At 41.4% G+C, this 12,886-nt stretch overlaps 2 protein-coding genes across 2 annotated transcripts; both read right to left on the minus strand.

Moving 5' to 3' along the window:
- Positions 1–827: 827 nt before the first annotated feature.
- On the minus strand, positions 828–9,075 carry LOC105691293 (dedicator of cytokinesis protein 7). The gene is made up of 16 exons (XM_012409673.3): positions 8,934–9,075; positions 8,493–8,667; positions 8,224–8,402; positions 8,003–8,144; positions 7,720–7,923; positions 7,449–7,640; positions 7,166–7,390; positions 6,813–7,096; positions 4,028–6,753; positions 3,683–3,945; positions 3,336–3,595; positions 2,817–3,251; positions 2,312–2,664; positions 2,031–2,233; positions 1,617–1,936; positions 828–1,535 (listed from the first exon to the last, which is right to left on the minus strand). The coding sequence occupies exons 2-16, from the start codon at positions 8,631–8,633 to the stop codon at positions 1,487–1,489; spliced, it is 5,976 nt and encodes a 1,991-aa protein (XP_012265096.2). The 5' UTR covers positions 8,634–8,667; positions 8,934–9,075; the 3' UTR covers positions 828–1,486.
- Positions 9,076–10,102: 1,027 nt separating this feature from the next.
- Positions 10,103–12,853, minus strand: LOC105691310 (adenosine deaminase 2). The gene is made up of 3 exons (XM_012409710.3): positions 11,889–12,853; positions 10,847–11,167; positions 10,103–10,771 (listed from the first exon to the last, which is right to left on the minus strand). Exons 1-3 carry the CDS (start codon positions 12,713–12,715, stop codon positions 10,372–10,374), a joined length of 1,548 nt encoding a protein of 515 aa, XP_012265133.2. The 5' UTR covers positions 12,716–12,853; the 3' UTR covers positions 10,103–10,371.
- Positions 12,854–12,886: the final 33 nt, after the last annotated feature.

Raw genomic sequence — 12,886 nt, forward strand, 5'->3', positions numbered from 1 at the left:
TCTCTTGTGTAAATATCATGTCGATTATCAAAATATAATTTCTAATCCGAGTCAAAAATCTACCATCGTCATAAATTGCAATATCTTCCACTGCAATGGGACAACGAAAACGAATATTGGAAGAAAGACTAGGGAATGAATATTCCCTTCCGAAAGCGCAGGTCGTTATTCATGATTTCAGAATATATTCTCTCATTTCTACATTGTATATCTTTCTGGTGGATAACTCGACGACCTGAATGCGAGGCGTGACACAGGCAGGAAAAAGTATGCCGAATATTTCCCCCTGTACCCATGGGTACGAGATATCGAACATACGCTATTTTTAGCGGCTAATACACATGCTACGTGTTACAACATATACCTAAAATATGTTATACGAAACGAATATGTGTACTTTGCGCCGAGCATGAAGCTCCTGGAATATGGAAGCCCACTCTGAAATGCATAAGGAGGATAAAAAGCTGTGGCTGGTACTCCCTGGAGACCAAGATCCCACTGCATCATCCCCCATTGCTTACGACCCCTCTTCGGCATTTTGCGGAGACCGGAACTTCGAGGTTCACCTTTATAGCCGGTTCATATTCAGTTCATTCGAAATTTTGTGCTAAGGGTTGCAAAGTGAATTTTGGCGCTCTCTGTCGGAGGTATGAGAAATGCATAAGGAACTTTATGCAAGTAAGGGATGATGAACGGGGTGCTAGAATGGATCCTAACGCCCTCTGTTTCAGGAAAATGGAAAATATGTCAACCCTCTTTTCTGATTGACACATAAAAAAAAAACAATTTTCTAATGAAGGGAATTTGAATTTTTGCTAACAATAAGATTCTCATCAGTATATATATTGTAGCTTTTTCCAATACAAAACCGTACAATACTCATCTTATACTGATGGATACGTGCGCAGGCTATAATAATTGTAAGAGCTATAAAATATAATCGACTGTGCGTTCCGGTATAAATTACCAGCTCCATATCACTTCATCTTATTTCTTCGCTTTTCTCTTTTCTTCGAAAAGTAATGTTAGGGGATATAAATTTTCTCAAACGTTATACGTATACAAAAATATTGGGGAGGACACCTTTGCTTCCTCAGCCCGCAGTTGGTTGACTTAGAAATTGATAAATAGATTTTCGGTAACTTTGTTGCCGTTTTTATCATCGGCACTATGTTGCCTTGTGCGGCGTGAGATAGCAGCTAAAAAATGCGTATTAATTTGTTCAGTTTTCTTTTTAGTAAAGCCACATGATGTGGTCTAAATATATATGCATGTATGTATGTATATATATATAAAATTCTAATATAAATACTAAACCGCATGGATATACTAATTGTAAGTACTTCTTTGTTAGTTCTTTAGTGTAGATTCTCGTCTATAAGAATAATTGAATATCATACGAGTACGTGTTTTATCCTTATAAATGTTGAGTTTGAAATATCTTTGGTGAATAATTGATAAGGTAAATAATTTTGCTCCGCCAATCTTACCAGCGTGGTGATGTGGGTAACGGTTGGCTAGCCAAAGCTGGACCACTGAAAAAGAAATGTTGTATGTGGTTTTATGGTTCCATGTTATGAATTGTTGCCTAAAAATTTTCTCCTCTTCCAACGCACCTCCAGGCGATCAAAGGCGTCAACCTCTCAGTTAATCTTTGGTAATTTCGTTCCAGTTCTTTTTGGTAATCACGTTGGTCAGGCCCGATGAGATTCTTATTACGTCTTAGAGCATCAAGACATTTTTTGGAGAAATCTTTGAAACATAGGCGCAGCTTATGCTGCAGCTTGGAAGGCTGAGCGTTCTGCTCTCTCAAGCCAGAAAGAAAAACTACTGCGACCTCGGCAGGTCCTTGATTAACCGTAGTACCAATGCAACCCTGTAAAACCATCTGCAGCATCTTAGCATCTGGAGGTTCTTGTGCGGTTGCCGCGGCCACCTGAGAAATTTTCGTTTGAATTTGATCATTATTATCTGACATGAACATCTTCTGCTGAGAAAACTAACTTTAGTCATTCTACTCAGTGCTTTACCTCAGCAGTTTTCTTTTGTATGTCCTCAATCGCTACCTCAATGGGACTGAGCACTATTTGTTTTCTGGCCACAACTCGAATCCTCGTTTTTAAATACGGGAAATGTGTTGCTACAGTTAGAATCGTCTTTCGCTTGCACTGTTCTCTCAACTCACCATGCGCCTTACCACCAGGGGTGAATGGGGTAGCAAATACAAAGCGTTCTGCGGATAAAAATCAGACTTTATCAATTATGAACCGGGAATCGTAGAAATTGAAGAACGAAAATAAATTTTGCTTACTGATATTGAAATTTCGGTGAAATACTGTAGGCCTGTGTCGCAACTCGTGAAGTTCAAAGTAAGGTTCGACATAAGTGATTTGAACGTACGCCTTGTCTGGTTCTAGTTTACTAGGATCTACCGGATTAGAATCTTTTATTATAACGGTATTTTCTGCTCCAAATCTCTCAGCATAGAAATTCTCCAGCCTGGAAAATATTTCGGGTAACTTAGTCAGAGTTGGTTCCTTGTAGACGAACTCTTCGCCAGCCAAATCACCGAAACGCGGTCCATAAAATCCGACTCGGAAGTATGTGCCAAACACACGCTTTCCAGCGAGTTGTTCCACTCTGGTATAGGACTCGTGCAATTTCCTAGAAAACGTTGGTTTCACTCGATAAATGATTGAGAACGAAACGAGTAGAAACCATAAAGTATTATTAGGAGCTAGAAAGTGTAATATTTCTCAAAAGCATAAGCATACATCCTGTAGAAGAAAAGGGCCATAATCTAAATTTTTTATTACCCATGGATGTTTGCCAATTTCTTGTAATCGTGAGCCGCTTCGGATATCGGTAATAATACCCTATAGACATCAGGGATTGCCTCGTACATTCCGGCTGCATGCAATGAGCTGGCAGCATGTTCAAGCAGACCTGCTAGGCCACTTTCCGAAAAATCGGGGCCTAAGCACAAGCCTTCCTCTCGTCTAGCTAAAACGTCATCACCAACAGCACTTTCTTCCAGCGCATTAGGGGTCACAGGAGCCAGAGCAACTGCTCCTACAGGTCGACCTCCGCCACCCGGTTCTAATAGATGAAGATATTCAGCAACTAAAGCAGCACTATGCACCAAACACATTGCAGCTTCGGTATGATTCTTTCTTTCCATATGCTGCTGAGCCATATTCGCTAACCAAGTGAGTCTGAGGTCTGGAGATCCCTGATAGCCTTTCGCGATTCTAGAGAATTTCATACGAATGCAACCATAATTTATGGTAAATGGACAGGAGATGTCGAGAATGGCGCTCAAATTCAGCGTTTACCTATACATCAGATCCAATAGCATTTCAGGGTCTTCTTGGAATTCCTTCATCTTCACAGTATCAGACAAAATCATGTGAAGATTGAATAACAAATCTTTCACCTGCTCAGGGAAGCTTGTATCAGCTAGCTCTGTATCTCGCTCAGCATAAACTAGAACTGTTTTCAAGGCTCGCCTTAGTGCTCCTTCGCTTGGTGCTCTGCCACGTCCAACTAATGCAGATAGCGATGTCGTGACTTGCATTTTCACTCTAGCGAAATTCTGAAAATAACAAGATGGTTCATACTTGAAGCATATGTGGATATATTTCTTCAAAATACAATGAAAACATTGAATTTTTTTCCTCACGTTTCCAATCTCGAAATTTTGTCTCATCAATAAATAGAGACTGGCTGCTGCGTGGCTTCGTACAGCGCTCAAAGGCGAACTACATCTGGTCAGTAATGTTAGACACAAGTCTCCACATCGCTCACTTTCTTCATCAAAAAGTGCACTGTGATACTTAAAGACTAGAGCTCTTTGAGTATTGAACATATGCTGAAGAACTAAGGTACTCTGATTCCTAGCTAATGCCCTGAGAAGGACTTTCAAGACTGCACCAACTACTGCACCTGGAATTTCAAACGGAAATCATTTTATAATCCGTTCAGTAATTCATTCCCAGACTCTTGTGTATTCTAAATCTTGATATACCTCCCCCTCCATCAGCTTGTACCACAGATTCCAGAGTATCCAAAACTACGAGTGAAGCTTCTGCAGCAAGAGCTCCTTCGATATGAGCATCCTGTTCAACAGCTCTGCCTTCGGTCTGCTCGCTTGGTCTGTAAGGCATTTGGTCCTTTCTCCATCTAAGTCTATCACCACTGGATCTTTCTTTCCTCCTTAGCATCATTTCACTTCTAGCGCTTCCCTGACCCAATATAACATCTTCTAATCTTGATCGAATATCGCTCGTTGCACTAGCTTGAGGTGGACATCTTTTGAGTGCTCTTTTTCCTTTGTATTCAAAGGCTGCAGTAGCAATATTGAGGACTTGCAAAAGGCTCAGAACACGCCTGGAACTGAGTTCTGAGCACCACTGTCCTAACGCAGATTTTTCGAGGCCTTTCAAAACCCACAATGCACACATAAGTAAATGTCTAGTGGCTTCAGAACTGAGAGAAACTCTGCATTGCGTTCCAGCTACATCCGTTGACCCACCACCAGCTATTGCAAGGGCTACTGATTGAGTAATTGAACCAGATTCATCCAGGTACACACTTCTCTCTTTAGAATCCCAGTGATACAGTTGAGGTAGGGCATCCATTAGAATATTCAATAATGGTAAGTAGAGTGCAGCTACACGAGCTTTAGGAGACACATCAGCGTACCTGGGGTCTACATCATGGCAACCCATGAGGTATCGAACTGTGCCAATTGCTTTATTTTGTAGCGTTGGGTTTGGTATCTCCAGAGTATTAGCTAGATCTGAGAGAACAAGGCCGACCAGAAAATGCTGTTGTCTAAACTCCTGACTGAGCTCTGAAAATCTTGCTCTTTCACCTGGTACCAAAGTGGATATCAAGCTGCCAGAACTCCCTGTTGAAGGACTGGGTGATGCAGGTGCTGATCCTGACCATCCAGTGTAACCAGTCCCAAAGGGCAGATTCAAGGCTACGTAATGCTCATGGGAGCAGATGGTCCTAACCAGATCTAATTTCAGTGCAAATAGAGCAGCAGAATCAGGTACATGCATTGCAGCTTCGGCGAGGGAACAGCAACTGATGCGAATCAAAGAGAGTACGAATCCTCTATCCATGATTGACAGCAAGTCTGATAGGAAATTTCCTAAACTTGAGACGAGATTAGAAGCTGTTCTACTTTCTTTTCCACACCGGGCTATCACTTCAGATGTTAGAGCAGCGAGCAGAGTCGCTACATCATCTGAGAACTGGGGTGAGAATCTCAATTTTCTGGGAGGTTTTGCACCGTCAAATTCCGACAAAGAAACCACCATAGATCGGACAATTAGCTCCAGGAAGAACCATGAATGAGATATTGCCAGCTCTCGGGCTTGTCCTGTAGAAACGACCCAATGAAGAGCTAGCTCTTCATGCAATAGCCTTCCAGAAGTTTGATTGTTTACAGATGGAGATTCTTGACGCATTGAAGCTGTCCTGTCCAAGCCTCGGGTGTGAGCTTCCATTTCTAAATCTTCGACGGGTAAATCTGGATTACTACGAGCTCGGGCAACGCTTGATCCACGTGATAGGGTTGGTAGATAGCATTGGTATGCTGTATAAGTAGCTAGTAAAGCATGACGTCCATGTGCATCTACTTGACCATCTGGTAGATTCGTGACATTCCTGACCAGTAAGCCCAGAGCTTCAAATGCAACTGCAGCTATGTTGAGAGGCTGCGAAGGTAAAGACGGAGGTCGGACCAATAAGCACACAAGTTGATCTAGCAGCTGTGGTAGTGACCTAACCAATGCCAAAGGTGATGCTCTGGCTAATTCTAGCATAGATGACTTCAGTTCCGATTCCATACCCGCCTCACCGATCCGTGGTGGTATGTGTCCAGTTTCCAGAGATCCACATAGTGACAGAAATCTGTCAATGTACTTGTCTTGAGGATGAACGCTAGATACCGGTTCTAAAATAAGCGTGAAGACTCCCTTGTGGGCATCCACCCATCTCGTTCCTGGCAGACATACATCTGGGGCTATATAAGAATAATTTGCAGGTGGCGGATCAAGTGTAGCTGGTAAACAGAATTCTCCCGATTGCAAATGTCCATCTCTCAGTAGTTGCAGCCACGTATAAGCCACTGGTGTTTCAACATTGGGTTGTTCCACTTTTTTCTGACAGCTGATGTGATAAAAAGTAAACAACAGATGATGCTTGGCACTTAAATCTGGTGGTAGTCTTATTTTAATCTCATCATAGAAGTTGGGATTTTTATTATGATAGGACACAGACGTGAACGCCTCATGGGTCATCTCTGGACACGAAGAGCGTCCAAAAATCGCAGTTAGTGCATCAGCCTCCAATTCACCACCCATTAGTTGTATTCTTACAGCTATGTTACGAGCCGATCCAGTCCGTGAGCTAAAATTAGCTTCTTTCGGATAAATGTAAAGCAAATTACGGTATGTCAAATCCGGTGAAACAACTTCACTGGGAAATTCAAGTATCTCTTTGTATGGCCGACTTTTTTCATCTGGATAGGGTGTGAGTCTTCTGAGATCTGGATCTAAGCATCGAGGAAGTTCATCCGGCCTTGGACTAAGGTCTAGTTTGAGAATTCCTGGTAAGCATTTCAATCTTTTCAAGTTAGATCCTGGCCTCCGCAGTTCTGCCAGAAGCTTGTACAAATCTTCATCTCTAAGCCTCTCGTTTTCTTGTTTGAAAAAACTAGATACTGTCAGCGTAATTGGCCTACAGAAAAATGGTTCACAGTTGATAATCTGTTACAACAATTATCAGGATGAACAAACCTGAAGCTATCCAAACAATTTGCAAAGTCATCTGGAGACCAGCTGCGTCGTTTGTCTGAACTACGCCGTTCTAACGAGCCTCGCCTTGTTGGTGGTTCCACTTTTTTCCTCCACTGTTCTAATCCTCCTGATTTTCTATCGAGGGAACCTGCACTTCCAGTGCTCTCAGCGTCACCATTTCCTCCACCACCACCAATAACTCCGGAAAGGTGAATGGCAGTCCAGGCCAATGGCATACGATACCGTCCAAGTCGTTCGCAAGCTGCTACAGCAGCTGCTCGGACCTTGAAGCCAAAAATATTTCTATTGGTTCTGCATTTCTTTGTATGAGGTAATCTTTCTTGTGCTTTTACCTTGTCTTTGTTTTTATCCTCTCGCAAATAAGGCTCAGCACATTCTGAAATGTCCCCTTGCAAAACTTTCTCTAATCTGACAACCAGAAATAAATCCGGACTAGGCTTACTGATACTTAAAACACAGCTCCTGGCTAGCGTGCTTGTATCACTGTAAGCAATATGACTGCCAAGCATTCGTTTTAGTCCTTCAGAATTCATATCGACATAAAAATTTTCTGAAACCTACAAAATCACAGTTTTTTAATATAAATTGATTTTTTCTTCTGAAGCAATAATTTACCTTTTTCTTCTCCCTAGCATCATACAATGCTAAACTGGCGAAAATGGGCTCAACCTCTAGCTCTAACTTCAGTTGCAGACATTTGACTAAGATTTTATGAGCAAATGGCTCAGATGGTTCCATAGCTGGATTTATTTCTTGCCACTCATCATCTGGCGAAGAGGGAGGTGCATACAGCGGAAACAGAGCTTCCTATAATAAATGTTGATCAGTGATAGGGTGATCTATTATTCATAGGTACGATGAAATTGAAATTCTGATTATTTTGCACCTGCCGATCTTCTAATCGTTTCTGTTCATTGTTTAGATCTACAGTTTCTGGGCAGACACGGTCCAAGAGACCAGGCAACAATGGGTCATGTTGAGAATGACGTAGATCCAAACTGGCCCAGGAACCTCGTGGAGTATCTGCTGAAGTTGAAATATCTTCTTCATCATTTGGTGATCCGGCGCCATTAACATCTTCTTGATCAACCTGTTAGAAAATATAAATTCAATTAGAGGACAAATAATTTTTATATAGTTGAAAATAAAAATAGTAATTGAGTAAAAACCTCAAAATCTTGTCTCGGAGTATCTTGCAACAGCTGATCCCTTGCTATGGGAGAAGCTCGACGTTTATATTTTCTATTCACTATCACCCAGTCAGAAGTAAAACTTTCTACACATCTTCGCACATAGGGTGAAACTGTGTCTCTAAAAGTTAATTTAACAAATGTAACTGAATTCTATAGAGCTGCTAAAAAAATTCTCAAGTTAATATTGATTGACTTACAAAGGTTCAGAAGGTACTACAGGCTCCTCTGTCCTAATTTTTCTTTTAACAACCTTGAGCTCTACATCCCCTTGAGGGAAATCCAAGATTGATCTGAGGGGATCGCGATCCAATACTGACTGGTGCTGTGCTAAAAATTCCTCATAGTCTAATGGCTCTAGCACCTCACATAGAGACATCTTTTAAAAACAGACAGAAAAAATTTCTTTTAATAAGTGGTTTTGAATTGGACCAGACTGATTTCATTATTCAAATTCTATTGCCTGTACCATTGATGAAAAACCAGATACACTGCTTCCACTTTTAGATAAGTCTCTAGAGTAAGATGTGGAAGTAGCTATTTGACGTCTGACATCAGAAGCATGCTGTTTGCTCAATTTATGAGCAAAGGCGCGTTGAACAGACGCCATCGTGATGGAAATTATAATACAGTCTTCTCAGTTCCTGGAAGAAACATTAACCTCGGAAGTTGTGCAATTATAAACCATTCTTTCATTTGATAGATAGACGTGACGGCCGACTTAAACTTGAGAGAACATAAATAGTGCCAGACAACTGAACAGTTTGGAATGCAAATTTTCAGCAAAACGCAAGGATCGTTGACTGAAGATTAGTGGGCGTCGCGTTATCACTGCAGGTGTATATGCATGCTAATCAAATAGTTGTGGATATCACTTTTTATAGTTTGAAATAGACTGATCTAAATTTACCTGGCATCAGCCTGCATCAATAAAATATTATTCATTAGACGTTACGGCTTTATTTGTTACGATTCCATTTCTACAATTGCCCTGCGTCAGACGATTCACCATTTAATTTGACAGATGTACGAAAGCCCGATGGGGAGTGGAGGCATCTACTGACCGTGTGTCGACATTTCCAACTGCATCAACGTCGATTGCATATGAGTGGCCGATATGCAATCGACGTAACTACGATGCCGACGCACTGCAGCTTTAAACATGCTTCAAAGTAAAAGTAACAGAGGGCATATCTGGTTATCACATAGAGGGTGAAGGGTTTCATTCAAAATTCGAATTCGTTGGTCTCAATCACACTTCAATCAGGGTAGTTGATCTCCACGTAACTTATTGTAAATATTACTGTACGTAATATAAACGAATTCTGAATCTTCTGTTAATAAATCTAAGTATTCTACCTAATTGACGTTTATAACGCCGTTGAATTAAACGAATTGAAAATGTTCATACATCGTATCGGTGGGAATCGCGAGATCCAGTGATACTCCCCGAATCCCCTGATTGGCCCGCTTAATAGGAGTGGGAGATCTGGTATAAATACCAACCACTCGCGCGACGACGCCATTTCAAAATCGAACTTCAAACTAGCCGCTTCGTCCCCGCTATAATTCGTTGCTAATTCAAACCATACGTTGTAATATCGGGGTCTATAACAAGTAATGACCAGCTATACCATTACTTGAACAATCTTAACTCATCTGCGGATATGATTGGCTTATTAACACATATTATTAATAGTGGCGATGCCTCTGAACTCTACCAATCTTCGATCAATGCTAGATGCAACAAGTCGAAGCCGGAGGCCATTCTGAATAATTTTTGAATTCTCACTGCAACTTGACCATCTCCGCGGTCGATTTGAAGTGCATAATCGGTGCATACAAATATCTGGAAGCATTCACACCGTATCTCCGCTTTTCCTGCTATGTAAATTGCTGAGTTTTGATCTCATCAATGTTTTCTCAATTGCAGTTCTCTTTCTGGTTTCAGGAATTACAGGAACATTATTTCTGATGCATTTTTGACCCAGAAAACTTAATTCGATTTTTTTTCAATTATCTCTTGTTATACAATATTTTATTATCACATATTAAAGGGTTTATTATATCAATTACAAGCATGAGTAATGTTCATGTTTATTAAAATGTTTCGACAAGTGATTAAAATTAATTGACATTATTATTTGGAATAAAAGCATAGATATTATTTACATAGTAAAACGAGTAATAATGTCTCAATTTTCTGTCAGCTCACTTTTTCTTCCCTATAGTGGACGTCCATGACATTTCAACCATCTTTCCAATTGTTCCCAATTATGAGCTTCAACTGAATTATAAACTAGTGAAGCACCATCGACGATTTTCTTCAATAAGTGCGCTCGGGCTCGTCACATAAAGAGGACATTGTGGTCCTGAACTGAGTCGTTGATAAAAGCGGCCCATTTTTCGTTCCAAATGCATAAGGCGCGAGCTTTTTCATCCTTCGACATCGCACTGAACTTTATAGAATTTAAAGCCAGCTGTTTCAGCGCCCGGATGTCTGCTGAGCGTGACATTATACCGAGAAAAGCTTCGTAGAAGTCGTAGCTGAGACCAGTCGCCCCCCATAGACCAGGATCGTCCGCAGAAACGATAACCGGGAAATCACGGGAGAAAAGGTAGCTCGCTGGGTGATTTCTGAGGTCATCCACGAGCCTGAGAACCTGATTTGAAATCGGATTAACTTCGATCGCTATTCCCCGTTCCTTGACTATGTCCAGTATTTTGGGATGCTTCAGAATCGCGTACCTAAAAGAACGCAAACAACTCGAAAATCATGGCGTGTGCTGAGAGGCAAAATTTCATCAGTCAGCTGAAAGTTACCCATGTCCGATTCTAGTCGCGTTAAGAAGAACAGCGTCGATTAAATTTTCATCAGTGCTGGCTCCGTACCAGTTTGTTTCTCCAGCGTGTAGAAACAACGGTATATCCGGAGACACAGCCTTCAACTTATCCGCGAACTCTATCAAAGGTTTCCCCTTGTCTTCCTGACCTACCAGATCAAACCCGGCTACAAAATCAGGTAACTCTTTTTTCAACTCTTCTGCGATCCGGAGATATTCGTCCAGTGTCGATGTTGTACATTGTCTGACTGGGGCGAAAATCAACTTTGCTCCGATGAAATCCGGGTTATCCTTAACGAACCTATTGATATAAATTGATGCAGTGGGCTCATTGGATACAGTCGAAAAATAATAATAATCATCACGATAATAGCGGTAGACTGTGATATCGGAATAGATTGATTCGAAATTGCCATGACTGTGTTTATACTGTGTTTAATGTTTATACGCATGAAAATTTAACATTTTCCCGCTGCCCGCAACAATTGAATATCCAAAATCTGCAATTCTATTCTCATTTTTAAGTAATTGCAACATATCTACAGGATGATTTTTAATTCAGTGCCGCCCTAGTAAAGGGTGACAAGGTGAACCAAAAGAAGTAATTTCAGATGAGTAACCCAAGGTTGGAGGCGTCGCGTTCGGGCGCTACTTGGCATCGGAGGTCGCAGTTCAAACGCCTGGTCCCTGGCAATTATGGTGATTTGCTTTAATCATTGAAAACTAAAATATTAATAATTAACATACAAAATAAATGAACCACAACCTGAAGCCTTTGTTTTCTAAATTGCGAGCGTATCAGCGCGATGGATTGCCAATGACTATAGGCTTTGTATCTGCGACCTTTGGTGTGTTTTTTGCCCATTATCCGTTGTTATCTTGGTATTCAGTTATCTCCAATTGTTCGTTGAAAATTTTCGAGTTACCGCACTCGTCGCATGGTACAAATTATTTCGTTGTTCCGCGTGTATCAGCTAATACATGTACTACATCCGTTTGAAAACATTAATGTGATTTTGTACCTATCGGTTGTGTGCTTGTAGAGACGAGCGACGTCGATTGGTCCGTATACCTTTCCATCCAAGTCATAAAGATTTGGAAGAATCGATCTCAATTCAAGATAAAACACATTATCATCTCTCAGTTCCGTAAGTCCCTGATAATAATAGTCTTCAAAGACTGGATAGTAAGTAAGAAGTGGTTCGGTGATATCGAATACATTCATAAACGCCGTCCACGCTTCATCAACATTTGGATATTGTTTTTCCGGGTTCGGTACGACCATGGTCAGTGAATTTTTCACCATCGCGTTGATCTCGTCAGCTTTATTCGGGTCGGCTCTGAGGTCTGCTAGATTTTCCCACCCATATTGGGATTTGCAAGTTCCGTCCGCATCCGGTGATCGGAGAAATCGAAAACCAAGAATTTCACCTGGGGCTCCGGGACGACAAATGTGAAGGTGATCTCGAAAAGTGATATTTGAATATACGAACTCCACTGATGTGAGGGCCGTGTCGTGGGCATGCAGCAGCGCGCCTTTGGGCATTTTACGGATCATTTGAAAAGTTGACGATTCCTTAATGTCTTCTATGACGGCCATAAAATTTCTAGACGGTAGGAAATTGCTGGGGTCGTAAAACCCAGCTCGAATTTCCTGCGCTTTGGCCGTCATGAGAATGTCATTTACCGCTCTCTCGCCGCGATTGAATTTCAATTTTCCTCCCAATGATTCGTGAGATTCATCGGCTAATATCTGACTACGTTCTGCCCAATACTCTGGAGATCCCAGGGAATAACCGACCAGGGTAAATAAATAGAAATATAAACACTGCGAACATCGTACCATCATTGTACCGAAAGCGACGCGATTCGATATTGAAAATATAGTACGAAGAGCTCCTCGCGAGGAATTATACGCGGTTGACCGACGCTTGATTATAACTGACCACGATCCCTCCAACGTCTGACGGTTCGCTGTCGCCTCAGCAGTTAATCTGGAACACAGCAGAGTAGTAACTCG

This window comes from Athalia rosae, chromosome 5, assembly GCF_917208135.1.
Source record: "Athalia rosae chromosome 5, iyAthRosa1.1, whole genome shotgun sequence".
NCBI lineage: Eukaryota > Metazoa > Arthropoda > Insecta > Hymenoptera > Athaliidae > Athalia > Athalia rosae.

Excerpts from the sequence above, each read along its gene's own strand:
- LOC105691293 (XM_012409673.3), bottom strand. The coding sequence starts at position 8,633 with ATGGCGTCTGTTCAACGCGCCTTTGCTCATAAATTGAGCAAACAGCAT. Across the intron at positions 7,641-7,719 it reads AACGATTAGAAGATCGGCAG|GAAGCTCTGTTTCCGCTGTA; the intron begins GTGCAAAATAAT and ends CATTTATTATAG. Across the intron at positions 1,937-2,030 it reads TACAAAAGAAAACTGCTGAG|GTGGCCGCGGCAACCGCACA; the intron begins GTAAAGCACTGA and ends AAAATTTCTCAG.
- LOC105691310 (XM_012409710.3), bottom strand. The coding sequence starts at position 12,715 with ATGATGGTACGATGTTCGCAGTGTTTATATTTCTATTTATTTACCCTG. Across the intron at positions 11,168-11,888 it reads TACAAGCACACAACCGATAG|GTTCGTTAAGGATAACCCGG; the intron begins GTACAAAATCAC and ends TTATATCAATAG. Across the intron at positions 10,772-10,846 it reads GCGACTAGAATCGGACATGG|GTACGCGATTCTGAAGCATC; the intron begins GTAACTTTCAGC and ends GCGTTCTTTTAG.